The sequence below is a fragment of the Euprymna scolopes genome, chromosome 8 (assembly GCF_053919585.1).
Source record: "Euprymna scolopes isolate OS-2025 chromosome 8, ASM5391958v1, whole genome shotgun sequence".
NCBI lineage: Eukaryota > Metazoa > Mollusca > Cephalopoda > Sepiida > Sepiolidae > Euprymna > Euprymna scolopes.
Window position 1 is genome coordinate 140,673,458 of NC_136489.1, and position 13,921 is coordinate 140,687,378.

The window sequence follows — 13,921 nt, forward strand, 5'->3', positions numbered from 1 at the left end:
ATGACCATAAAAACTAATAACAAAACAAGACAGCATATAAACTCATAAAAGAAACCACCCCTTATACAAATCCTAACCAAAAACAATATAATAAAAATGGAAGAATAAGACGAAAAAAAGCTATATGGGTCAATCCACCTTTTAGTTCAAATCTAAAGACTAACATACCTAAGGAATGTTTTAGAATAGTAGAAAAATCGTTTAAGTACCCACATAAGTATAGCACAATATTAAACAATGACTCTATAAAAATATACTCTACAATGCAGAATCTAGCCCAGACAATTATTTTAACAAATAATATGAAAATTAAAAAAGCTCAGAATCTTCCCCATAATTTAGTCCTTAGGAATGATTGCATACACAGACCTGGTTAACGCTTGCACAGTGACACAATTGCCAACCAAATTTACAAAACAACTAATGAGTCTAATCAAAACATTCCGGGCACAGATATACGTAGTGCAGAATCTAATACCAACAACTAAACTAGTAACTCTGATAATATTATTCCTAATATTAACCGGTAAAACATTAACCAGCATTCAGCTTGCACAATTTCAGAATTTTATTTGATTCAAGATCCCGACATAATCAATACTGGCCCTGAGATGAATAAGCTATTAAACAATGGAAATACATTAAAAACATTCACTTATATAGTTGCAACCTCCAACTTAATAAAAGTAGGAATTTCAAACCATATGTGTACTTTCAAAAATGAAAAGACATAAAAAAAAAAATAATTGTACATCTTAATTAATAGCCTAGAGGTCAGGAAGATCCCATATTCAATTAAATGAAGTATACTGAAAAAAGTTAGATCATACATGCATGGAGCTAAATTCTCAGATGATGCAGCCTTGATTTCTGAAGTCATGTCGTTGTTGGAGGACCAGCCTGGGGGTGTTCTACAAAAACGGTCTCCAGAGCTGCATCAAACGATGGGAGAAATGCATAACTCTGGGTGGTTTCTATGTAGAGAAAGACTAATAACTGTGCCAAGTTTCATTGCTCTACTGCTATGGGAAGTAGGTCAGGGGCATTACTTATTGCACGCCCCTCGTAAACACAAGAAAAAATTTAAAAACAACCAACTTAAAATAACAGATAATCTTGAACTTGAACCATTAGATAAAAATAACACTCACTATTTATTACTATGTATTCAGTATACTAAACTATAGGTCATATTGAGATATTTCTTTTTAAATATGTTGAGGGTATTCCAATTAACTTAGATATAGTATCTTTCTATTTCCATGCTGTTTAGTAACTCATCATTCACACATTTGCATCTTATAAACTAAATCCCAACATGCAAGTTTCACTTCTAGTAATTACCTTGAATATCATATCAACACTGGTTTAACACCACTTAATTAATACAATTCTAAAACTTAATTTTCATATTCTTAAGTAGCTCATATATTTTCCCCTTGAAATATTTTCCCACTATATATATTTGAAAATACAAAAACTTTTAATCCTCGAAAATGCATCATCTTTGGTACTGGGTGGCCATCCATTTTTTTTTTTTCCGTCTGATCTAAAAAAACAAAAAAAATTTGTAAAAATAAACTATTTAATAACTAACAATACTTAAATTAATTTCCCAACAATGATGTGTGTGTGTGCATATATATATATATATATATATATATATATATATATATACACACACCCCTTAATATTATTAGATCCATCTTAATTATAGTACAATAATATATAAACATCAAAGTGTCTAATCTGCCCTATAACCTTGCTGTTGAGCTATATTTAACTTATACGTTCACTTATTTATTTTACTCTATTTTATCTTATTACTAGTGGGGTGCCCGGGTGTTTGGAGGTGTGTGTTGGGGGATCAAAACAAAACCCTGTTTAAATATTATAAAAAAAAAAAAAAGAAAACAAAAACGATGTTAAACTTTAAAAAATTGAAAAAACAAACAAGCAAACAAAAAACGCAACTTGGGGATGCCTGATGTCGCCTGTGTGGTTAAAAAAAAAAAAGTTTTGGTAGGTAGGTAGGATCGAACCCGGAACCTTCAGGCAAAGGTGGAAAAGAAAGTGTGAAAAATCCTGACATGTTACCCACTCGGCCAGAGTAACAGAAAAGTGTTTTAATTTAACAATTAAAGTTAATTGACAGGTATGTAAATTAAATGAGGTCAAATATCATGCCAGTGAGTGAAGGAAATCTAGCACTTAAATTTTGCTGCAAGGTAGCTTTTTTTGGTTGTGGTAACTAGCAATTTAAAATGAGTATACTCATAAAAAACTCATTTCTATTTGAGTTTGGGTGGAAGACTGTCTTATAGTATTAGTAGCATGAACAGCAATAGCACAGTTGTAAACAATAGACTTTTTTTTTTTTTTTGATCTTTTTTAATTTTTTTTTTCTAGAACAAATTAAAAAATTGAAAATATGAATGTTAAATTTTTCTTAGATGTTCAGTTAGAGCTATCTCGTTATCAGAATATAATTAGTTTAATTAGAGCTATTCGGTTATCAGAATGTATCATTGAAACAATCCCAACCAGTTCGGCATTACCAACTTTGTTTAATTGACAATTTCTCACATATTTCTGGTCAAATTTTTAAAACACAAGTTACGGAGTAGTGATGGCATTTAAAAACACAAGAAAATAAGCTTTTTAAATGTAAAACTTGCATTAGTTTTTAATGGTGAATTAGTGTTTTGCTTTGATCAAAACAAAATTAATATTTAAATATTTCTAGGAGGTGCTCAGTTTCTAGTGAAGTTTAAAAACAAAATAATGTCACTCAGTAGAAAAAAATATATGAAATGTAATTGAAAATAAGAATCAACTTTCTCCAAATTTGTGAACAATTTGTGAGCAAAAGTTTTTTTTTTTTAATTTAAATAGGTGGGGAAAAAATACTTAATACTTTTCCAAACGTCACATGTTCTGTTTGAGTAACGTCACTTGTTTTAAATAAACTTTATTTTTGTCTGTTCGTCTTATCTTGTAAAGTTTCATGTACTCATTTACCTAAGTTTGCATATTTAAAAGTAATTTGATGTTCAAAATCTAAGGCATAATATTTTTAAAAGTCAATTATGAACCACTATCCGTAAATATGGGTGTCAAATGCCCTCTTTAAAAAAAAAAAAAAACTCCCTCAATAACATGCAAATTAGTTAACCTTCATGTAGTCGCTCGCATATCCATGATCAAAAAGTTTGTTTTAATAATTTTTAAATAGAAAAAGTAGGGTTTTAATATCAGTGTCAGAGTAAAAAAAGCTCAATATTATAGGCCTATCTATTACTCCAGCTAGTTGGTGGGGGGGGGGCATGACATTTTTACTTTTTGTGTGTGGAAGGTTCAAAAGAAAGGTGGGGAGGCATTATAATTATTTTTTTTTTTCTCCATTTTTCCAAAATTGAAAGCTTCATAAACTTTTCCATACATAAAAGCATTATTAAAATTACACATATATATCAAAATAATTCTGAGATTATCTTCTATTAAAAAGTAGGGAGCTTTTTTTACATACCTCATACTTTTTAAGGAACTTCTGTTTAAGTATACTCTGTCATATTTACTCTTCAACTAGTCAGACCAGAAAATACAAGTTTCTGGTTACAGTTTAATTTGTATTCTAATTGAGTGCAAAATTGCAAGACAAAAATTGGCTGAAAAACAAGGTAATGTGTAATATTGAAAAATATTCACATTTCTAAATTTTGATTGTTCGAAGAAAATACTGTTTTCACTTGCCATAAAAAAAAGAACAGGATGGATAAAAACACATGCAAATTACATATTCAGAAAGATTATTTTAGTTTCTTTTCAGCCATCTTTTATAATAAATCTCACCTGTCTGTATTTTTTTTTTTTTTTTTTTTTTTTAGTATGTATGTCTACCTAAAACTTTCAACAGATCAGTATCATTTTGAAGTTCGACCCTTTGGACGAAAAATATCGAAAATTGGCCAAAAACATTAATTCCTTAATTCACTTTTCTACAGGGAGGGGTTGCTTTTTTTTGCCAATATTTTCGAAACTCATCGCCTATTTTCGATTGTCTAGCCTTAATTTAAACCTACGTCACTTCCGGTTTAGCGATGGGCACAACAGTAAACACATCACTTTTTTTTTTTCCCCACTTTCTTTCCCTCCTTTTGCCTGCTTACTACCACTTTTTTTTTCTCTCAACACACACCTCCAAACACCCAGGCAACGCCGGACACCCAGACTAGTACCATAGAAGTCTCTTATTCTGCCTATATCTCTATACCGTCCAGATTAATCTTCTCCTAAGGTCATCTATAATATAAATCTCACCTGTCTGTTTGAATGTATGTATGTATGTTTGAATGTCTTGCAAAAACTCTTGACAGAGGCAACAGATTTTCAGGAGATTGGTATCATTTTGAAGCTCTCCCCTTCGGACAACGAATATCGAAAAATTGTCCAAAAACATTAATTCCTTCACCCTCAACTAGGCACTTTTCTACAGAGAGAGGTTGCTTTTTTCGCCAATATTTTTGAAAGTCATCGCTTCTTTTAGATTGTCTAGCCTTAATTTAAACCTACATCAATTCCGGTTTGGCGATGGGTGCAACAGCAAAGACGTAATTTTTTTTTATATTCTTTTCCTTCATTTGCAGTACGGGTTCGAGCCTGCCTGCCTACTACCAAAATTTTTTTTTTGCTCCAAACACCCGGGAAACCAGGCTAGTATATATATATATATATATATATAATATTTAAAAAATTGACCTCAAAATAAGCAAGAAATTGCAAGTTGAATGAATTCATTAATGTCATAAGATAATGACTAACAAGCAGGTAATGCTGTCAAAATACATTTTTACGCTATGTATACAATATTTACTTGCACAGTTTAAACTGGAAATGTTGTTGCCTTATTCTAAAAATAAATTTTTTTTCTTTAGTGGCAAAAAGAAATGGAAGAAATATTAGCATTGGCATTGGATGACAGTGATCATTGGGTATCGACTGTTGCTGAAATCTTGCAAACTTTTCCAAAGAATGGAGCTCTTAAATTAGATTTGGATGAGAATAATGTTGCATTTGCTGAGATACTAACTGATCTAAAAAAAGTGGGTAAGTATTCCTCCATATCTTTTTTACATTTTTTGTCTTTTTGAATTCAATGATGACAAAGTAAAATCTTTTAAGATGTAATTGGAAAGATTACTATTCTTTCTGTGAACATTTTTTTTTGTAGATAAAATTTATGTATCTAGAAGTGTAAGCCATGTTTAGTATCAGTACAGTTTCTGATGGTTTGTTGTTCTACACAAGTCCTGTGAGTTGACTGGTTTGCAGCAGACAGTTCTCCAGTTGGAATCCACACAGAGCAAAAGATTCTTCCTATGTTGAGATGGAAAAAAACATGCAAAATTGCTACAGAAAGGTTTAATATTTATGGAGCAATTCTGGTTTCTGATTGGTTGGTAGCAGAACGTGAATTAATTTGATTCGTCAGTTCCTAGCAGCATCGTTTATAAATAGAATCTCCTGACTATGTGGGATCATACTTCATTTGTGTTCAAATGTCAAACAGATATGTGTATAGAGAAAAAAAATAAAAAATGCAACATATTTTTACCTTAAAAAGGGATGGATATGTGAAAAAGAAACCATTTCTTAAATTTGATTATGCAGTTTTGTTCAAAAAACGCATACATATATACACATAAATATACATGAATTATGTACCCGTTTAAAAAAAAAAAAAGATTTTTTTGTTAATTAAAACAATGCAAAGAAAAAAAAATAGGACGTTTTTGATAAATAAGAAAACTAATGTGCACAAAAAATAAGTCAATTGTAATTTATGCGCACGCTAAAATAAGCATGCAAAAAGTATTTGTCGAAAAGAAAATGCCCACAGAAAATGTTTGCCAAAACATGATGCAAAAATAAAAAAAAATTATTTGTCAAAAAGGGAATTTACAAAGAAAAGGTTTTAAAAAAGTGACTTTTAGGTCTTTTTTTTTTTTTTAAATTTTCTTTTATTATTTCAGTAAAAGTATTAGTTACGCATTAGTAGGTTAAAGTGTTGATACAAACAAAATGGATGCAGTTTAACGTCTTGCCCAGAACTTTTTTTTTTCTTTTTTAATATATAGAAATTTATATACATACAAGCCCGTGATAAAAAAACAATTATTCAGTCGAATTTTCCAACAAGTTTTGAAGTAAAACACTTTAATTTTATTCTTGTTGCGGGTTTCGTGAATACATCAGCGATATTTTGCTCTGATGATATGTAATTCAAAATAATGGATTCCTTTTTCACCTCGTTTTTTATGACATGGTATTTTATATCTATATACTTAGATCTTTGGTTGATTATCGTGTTGTGTGGTAAGACTATACTAGCTTGATTATCATAATTAATTACTACGGGGCTTTTAGTTAATTCTGGCTCTAAAATAGTCTTGAGGATATTTTTAAGGTAGAGTGCTTCCTGGGTTGTGTGTGTGTGATCGCAATAAATTCTGCTACACACGTAGAGAGAGATACAATCTGTTGCTTTTTAGATTTCCATGAAATAATAGGCCCATTTTCTGATAGTCTGAAACAATATCCAGATATACTTTTTCGATCTTCCTCGTTTCCCCAATCTGAATCCGAAAATTCTTCTAATTCTAGGGGATTTTTTGATTTTCTATTCTTTTCTGTTTTTTAGTTCCTTTTAAATAACGAAGAACTTGTTTAGCTCTGTTTAAATCCTTCATTGTCAGTCTTGATAATTTTTGTGACAGTTTTGTATAGCATATCTCGGGTCTGGTCGTAGTCATTAAATATACAAGACTATCTATAATTTCTCTGTATAATTTATCATTTATTTCGGATTCTGTATGTATATTTTTCTTCACATCATTTTTGACTGGTGTAGAGCGTTTCTTGCACTCTCCCATTCCAAATTTTAATAGTATTTTGTCAATGTATCTCGATTGATTCATCATAATATGTCCTTTGCTTTGAGTAAATTCTATCCCAAAAAGCCAGGATATTTTGCCAAGGTTGGTCATTTTGAATCTTTTACTTAATTTGTTCTTAACATCGGTCAACATTGTCACAATTTGATGAGATTAAAATATTGTCAACCCATAAAACAAAAATCAGTAGTTTGTCTTTGTGTTGGGTATATAAACAGGAATCTGCCGTGCATTGTTTAAATTGTTGTTTAATCATATAATCATGAATACCGTATTCCAACACTGAGCACTCTGCTTTAGACCGTACAATGACTTGTTAAGTCGCTACACGCTATTTTTATTTTTCATTATAAGTCCCTCTGGAGGCGTAATATAAATTTCAGTCTATTGGGGCATTCAAATAAGCATTTTTCATATCCATTTGATGGATGTTTAGGTCATATTGCGATGCGATTTGCAATAAAATTCTGATTGTCGTTAGGTTTGTGGTAGGTGAAAATGTAGAAAAATATTCTATACCGTAAATCTGAGAGTACCCTTTAGCAACAAATCTAGCTTTATACTGTTCTACGCCTGATGCTGCAGTTTTTTTTGTAAAGACCCATCTTGTAGAAATAACATGTTTATCTTTTGGGAGAGGTACTACCATATAGGTATTATTTTTGGTCAAAGCATCTATTTCTTTTTTCATGGCTATTTTCCATTCATCACAATGTTCTGAATTAATTGCTTTGTTAAAGCTTTTTAGTGTATTTTCCATAGAATAGCAATAGTCGATTTGATAGTCTTTTATATCGTCGACTAAAAAAAAAATCAGGTTGCTTTCTATTTCTTTTGGGATATCTTTCAACTTTAATATCATCATCATCATCATGGATACTCTTGTCTCCGTCATCTTTATTGTCTTCATCTGTTTTAATAATTTGAGGAAATATGATTTCATCTTCATATGGCGGGGTTTCGTCTTTAAAATTAAACGTATCTGAATTTTACACATCGGATTCTTTTTATTTTATTTTTCTCTGGAAAAAATACTAAATTGGCTAGACTGTTTTTATTGTATCCAAGAAATATACCTCTGTCGGTTTTAATATTCAATTTACTCTTTTTATCTATATATGCAAAGCAAGTTGAACCAAATATATGCATCCGGCTTAAATTAGGTTTTTTACCACAGAAAGCTTCATATGGGGTTTTAGATAGTGTTTTCTTAAAGTACCTGCCTACATATATAGGCAGCCACCATAAGTGCGTACGTCCAGAGGTTTTTGGGGAGTTTTGATTCAATGAGTAGACATCTTGCCATTTCAAAAACTGCCCGCCATGCTCGTTCAGCAGTCCCGTTTTGGTGTGGCGATCTAGGAGCTGATTTTTCATGCTTGATACGATGGTTAATTAGTAAAAGTTCAAATTCTTTATTAGTGAATTCCATACCGTTGTCAGAGCGAATACACTTTACTTTACTTTATGTTGGCTAAATATTTTTTAGTTGCTAACAGGGTATCAGATTTATTCTTTAAAAAGTAAACCATTATTAAACCTGAATGGTCATCTACGAAATTCAACACATATCTATAATGTTCTTTGGCCAACGGTTTCACGGGACCATTCAAGTTACAATGACAGGATTTTTTTTGGCCTTGTCTGGTATCTTGCTTTGATAGTTTGTCATTTTCCCCTGTGTACAGACGTCGCAGTTGAAATTTTTTTGATGTTTGTATTTTCATTCCATCAACTACAGTCGGCAACCTTTTTATATCAGGAATATTGCAGTATCCAAGAATTTTATGCCATGTCTGTAGATCATGGCAGCCGGTTTTTGATGAGACTACACTATTTAAATAATATAGTCTTCCATTTTCTTTAATGTCGAATACAGTTCCATTCGGGTAAACCAGTTTTGATTTATTGGGGCTAAAGTTTATATTTGCACCTTGTTTAGTGGCAGCTTGTACAGAAAATGTTTTGTTTAAATTGTGGGATTAGAAGAGTTTTCTAAAATACAGAAACATAATTCACCTTTATTGTTCCTTAGCGAGATTTTAGCATTGCCTCTTTTCAAAACGATGTCGTTTACTCGACTCCCGTCAGCTAGTTCTACAAAATGATTTTGTGGCTTAAAGTTGGGATAAAAATTGATAAAATTAGATTCCTTTGTAATCACATGTGCCGTGGCACCACAATTGACAAGAAAATTATTTGTTGAAGCATTAAACATACACGAAAATAAAAATGTATGTTCGCTAATGGAGCTCTCCACATTTTTAATTGAATCGCCATTTTGAGTCCTGTATCTACATTGGAAACTCTTGTGATTAGATTGTCCACAATTATAGCAAATAATTTTTGTACTTTTCTTAAGAGAAAAATTGTTTTTGGCGAAGTTGCGGGTTTTATTCCTGGCATGGCGTGGTGTTTTTATGTGTGCATTTTTAAATTTCATGATATTGGTAGATTTGTGATCATTTTTTTCAGTTTCCTCATAACTTCTGAGTGCTACCTTGAATTGGCTAAAAGTCATGGGTTTTTCTTTCTGGGTTATCACGGTGGTAAATGGCTTGAAATCACTAGGTAATCCCTTAAGGACCATAGAAATTAACAGACTGTTGCTTATAACTTCAGACATTTTTAAAGAATTTGCAGTCGTTTCAGCTCTTATAATATAATCAGTAATGGTTTCGGCTTCCATTCGTTTTAGAGAGGTCAGTTCAGTATATAAAGAAATAATTTTGGGTTTTCCTTTCGATAAATAATGCTCTCTCAATATGTTCAATGCTTTGCAGCCATCGTCCAGAGCTTCTCTCATTACCAGTGATGGACTTCGGTTATCTAAAGACTGTATTAATTCCACAAAGACAGGTGTTTCTTTTTTTTGTTTTTTTTTACAAGGTAGTCACCACTTATCAAGGCCCGGAAGCCACTTGGGGATAAGCGTTATTGTGTGTACAATACTTAGTGTTGGAGATTTGATAAAGGTTCTTACTTAAGGAGGCAGTTCATCAGGAATTTGTTCACATTGAACTTGAAGATATCCAGGTTGTAGTCAGATGGGAAACAGGCAACCGGAACAGTTCCACAGGCATGCACTTCTAAGAAAGAAGCTTTGTTCATGGAATCTATGTTTTGATTTTGGCACAGATAAGGAGTGGGGAAAATTTTGACAGTGGTTTCAGCTAGGCGGGTTTTTATTGTGAAAGATTGGCGAGGGGGGACCAGAGATTGGAGTTCAGACGAGCACCTGCCATAGTAGTAACTATAAAACAAAGACGGGCTCGCAATGTCTCTCCTGTGGGAGAGAGGTTGCAGGGAAGAGAAAAGGGCATCACCCACTAGGCCATGAAGCCTATTTTGTACTCTGTCAAGGCAGGATAGGCTGTTTTTAGCAGCTCCTGCCCATATGTGGCAGCAGTACTCCATCTTTGCACGTACTTGGCTTTTATACAGATAGTGAATTGTATCAGGGGTGAGATATCTTCTGGAGCGGTAGAAGGATCCTACCATTTTTCCAGCGATCTTGGCAACTGACTTGATGTACGTATTCCATTTCAGGTCAGGGGTAAAGGTCAAGCCCAGAAGCTTATCAAAACATGGAGCTTCCCCTAGATGAGAGCCACCCATATCAATTGATGCCAGATGGGGATCAAAGCGTTGATGATGTAAAGATAGGAGCTTGGTTTTGGATGCATTAAAGGTAACCAGCCACCTCCTCCACCACTGTACCACATGTTCAGAGGAGAGAGAATCAGAGAACTTTGTCATTTACGGCCTTTGATGTGTTGCCATAGATGGTCGTGTCATCAGCATAGATGTCAACGAATGATTTAAGTATGTGTTTTGGGATATCATTGATGTAGATCAGGAAGAGAGTTGGGCCTAGGATGGACCCCTGAGGGACTCCAGCATTAATATTGATGGCCTCTGATTTCTGCCCATCAACTATTATGAGAGAGAAATGATTTTATGATCGAGAAAACATTTCCAGCTATACCGTAGCTGGAAATCTTGTGAAGTAGGCAGAGATGCCATACCTTATCGAAGGCCTTTGATATGTCAAGAGCAATTGCCCTAGAGAGGAAGCCTTTGTCAAGAGATTCACTAATCCTATCAGATATAACAGTAAGCACATCTGCTGCAGATCTGGCAGAACGGAAACCATATTGCATGTCACTAAGAAGGTTATTTCTGCTGAGGTGGTTGACTACTTCTCTATTTAATTTGGATTCCAGCAGCTTACTCATGACACACAGGAGACTTATTAGTCTGTACTGAGAGGGAGAGGACTTATCATCTGAATTCTTAAATACAGGGCATACTGATGAGGTTTTCCAGGGTGTTGGGAAGCACTTCTCTTTAAGGCAACGCTTAAACAGTTTTGTAAGTATAGGGACAAGTTCTAGTTGAAGCTTTTTCAGCACAATGATTGGAATGCCGTCAGGGCCAGTTGCTTTACTGGAATCAAGGTTCTTGATTAGCTTGGCGACATCACGCACAGATATTTGTATGTTGCAGAGCATGTTGTCTGTTATAGGAGGAAATACGGGAACTTGATGGCCTTGGTCGCAAAGGGTATAATTAGCTGCAAAGTTCTTGGCAAATAGTTTGGCCTTATCTGATGCTGACGAGATGACCTCAGGTCTATTGATGATGGTTGGGATAGAACGCACACTTCTGTTCAGGATCCTGTTTGCTATTTGCCAAAACTGGTGGGAACCAAGCTGCTGCTCAGCTACTTTGGATTTAACGGACTGAGCATATAGCTCTCTTGCATTTTTTATTACTCTTTTACAGTGGTTGCTGGCAGTCCTGAAAGCAGCTTTAGTCTCAGTGCATTTATTACGTTGGTAGCTGTGGAAAAAAATGATTTCTGTGCGTGATGGCAGCAGCACATTCTGGAGAGAACCATGGCTGGCTGTTAGGTTTGTGTTGGAATTTTTTGGATGGTATGAATCTGTCTATGCCTACAATTAACCATTCGGTCAGGTCTGATACTATGGAGGACACACCTTTTTTAAACATGGAATGCAGTGGTAGATCGGATATAAGTGTACGGAAGCTATCCCAGTCAGCGATAGAGTATCGATATACAGTACGGTGGAGAGGTACATCTCCAGACTTATTGGATTTCGTTTTTATCTTAACTGCTACAACTGTGTGATCGGAGGATCCCAGGGGAGATAGAACGGAACATGAACATAGCTCAGGGGAAGTTGTGAGAAAAAGGTCTAGAAGGCTAGCATACTGACCGGAAGTATCGAGCACTCGGGTGGGTTTGTGGACAATCTGGGTGAGATCATAGGCAATGGCAAAATCATGACAGAACCTCCCCTCATCATCTGTCTTGTTAGAGTGGGTCAGCCATTCCGCATTGTAGACATTGATGTCACCACAAATGTGGATGTTAGCTGAAGGGTGAACAGACTGGATGTGGTCAATTTTCTCAGATATGCTCTTAAGGATAGTAACTCCGCTGTTGTGGTGTGTTCTTTTCAATGAAGTTGGGGTCGTTTCTGTTTTCAGGTTGAGTTTGAAGTACTTTGTGTAGCTTTTGAATTCGTAGATATCCTAGAAATTTTACTGCTACAATTCGAATTTTGATCTGGATCCATCAAAATAGACACACGCTGGGCCCATAACCTCTAGAAGTGTAAGCCATGTTTAGTTTCAGAACAGTTTCTGATGGTATGTTGTTCTACACAAGTCCTGGGAGTTGACTGGTTTGCAGTAGATAGTTCTCTAGTTGGAATCCACACAGAGCAAGAGATTCTTCCCATGTTGAGATGGAAAAAACATGCGAAATTGCTACAGAAAGGTTTAATATTTATGGAGCAATTCTGGTTTCTGATTGGTTGGTAGCAGAACGTGAATTAATTTGATTCGTCAGTTCCTAGCAGCATCGTTTATAAATAGAATCTCCTGACTGTGGGATCATACCCCATTATACACCAAAAATATTCTAACAATGTATATCTAATTTATTTAAAAACTTATACAGATGATGCAGAGCTCTATGGACAAATTTATGTTTAGTTGACTTTTGACAACTAAATATTTTTGTTTAGTAGCCAAATAGAACTAGCCAAACCCACATGATTTTTAGAATATGACATCTTTGTTCTATGACGAGTATATACATCATAAAGATTTTTTTGTATTTTTTTAATAAGTGTAATTCTAAATATACACCGAATTTCATGTTCATACTTGAATTTCCTCAGATGTTTTTGAAACAGCGTTTGTTAAAAAAAGTATATTGTTTTGTTAAACCTTTTATTGTTTACATAATTTGACTTGCTTGTGTTATTAAAAAACAAAGTTGAAAAGATATTTTTCACTTAGTAGTGAGCTTTGCAAGAGTGTCGGGGAAAGAAATACACTCGCCAAAAGATAAACGTTTCATTATTTCTAGTCGCCACTTTAAAAAAATCACTTGCAAATGCAACTGTTTCACTCGCAATGTAGAGCCCTGTAATACTATATTTTATATCTTGGTATTTGTGGTGAAGGAACAATTAACACTTGAAATAGAAAATAGATCTGTGTGTTGTCAAAAAATGAAATTGAGAAAAAATGATCATTCTCATCAATTGCTGCTTTTGGTAATAAGTGACCTGTTTTTAAGTTGGTTTAATGCAGATCATTAACATTATTTATATGATCTTTGGGTTTACGCATCTCTGACAATATTATACCTCTGATTTTTTTTTTTACTTAATATTTGCACTAGTGGTGGGACTATTAATCGGAATCGTTAATCGTAAGAATCGTGTATTTTTTTTGGGGGGGGGAATCAGAATCAGAATTGCATCATTAAAAAATACCTTAGATTTACGATTCTTTCATTACAATTGATTCTCTTATATTTTTAAGTTGAACTATTTGTTTGAAGTGAGATTAATGCTGTCAAAAATTTATAAAAACGTCATAGAACTTTTTGTAACATATTTAATATGATGTACAAGAATTTTATT

General features: G+C 33.6%; 1 protein-coding gene across 5 annotated transcripts in view; it reads left to right on the top strand.

Moving 5' to 3' along the window:
• LOC145283789 (negative elongation factor A-like) overlaps nucleotides 1-13,921 on the top strand; it is a 259,059-nt gene that overhangs the window by 69,330 nt on the left and 175,808 nt on the right. For all 5 annotated transcript variants that reach the window (XM_080132863.1, XM_080132865.1, XM_080132862.1 and 2 more), the window contains exon 2: nucleotides 4,935-5,106. In XM_080132863.1, coding sequence (XP_079988989.1) covers nucleotides 4,947-5,106 — 160 coding nt within the window. In that variant the 5' untranslated portion in view covers nucleotides 4,935-4,946. The remainder of the gene's footprint in view (nucleotides 1-4,934; nucleotides 5,107-13,921) is intronic.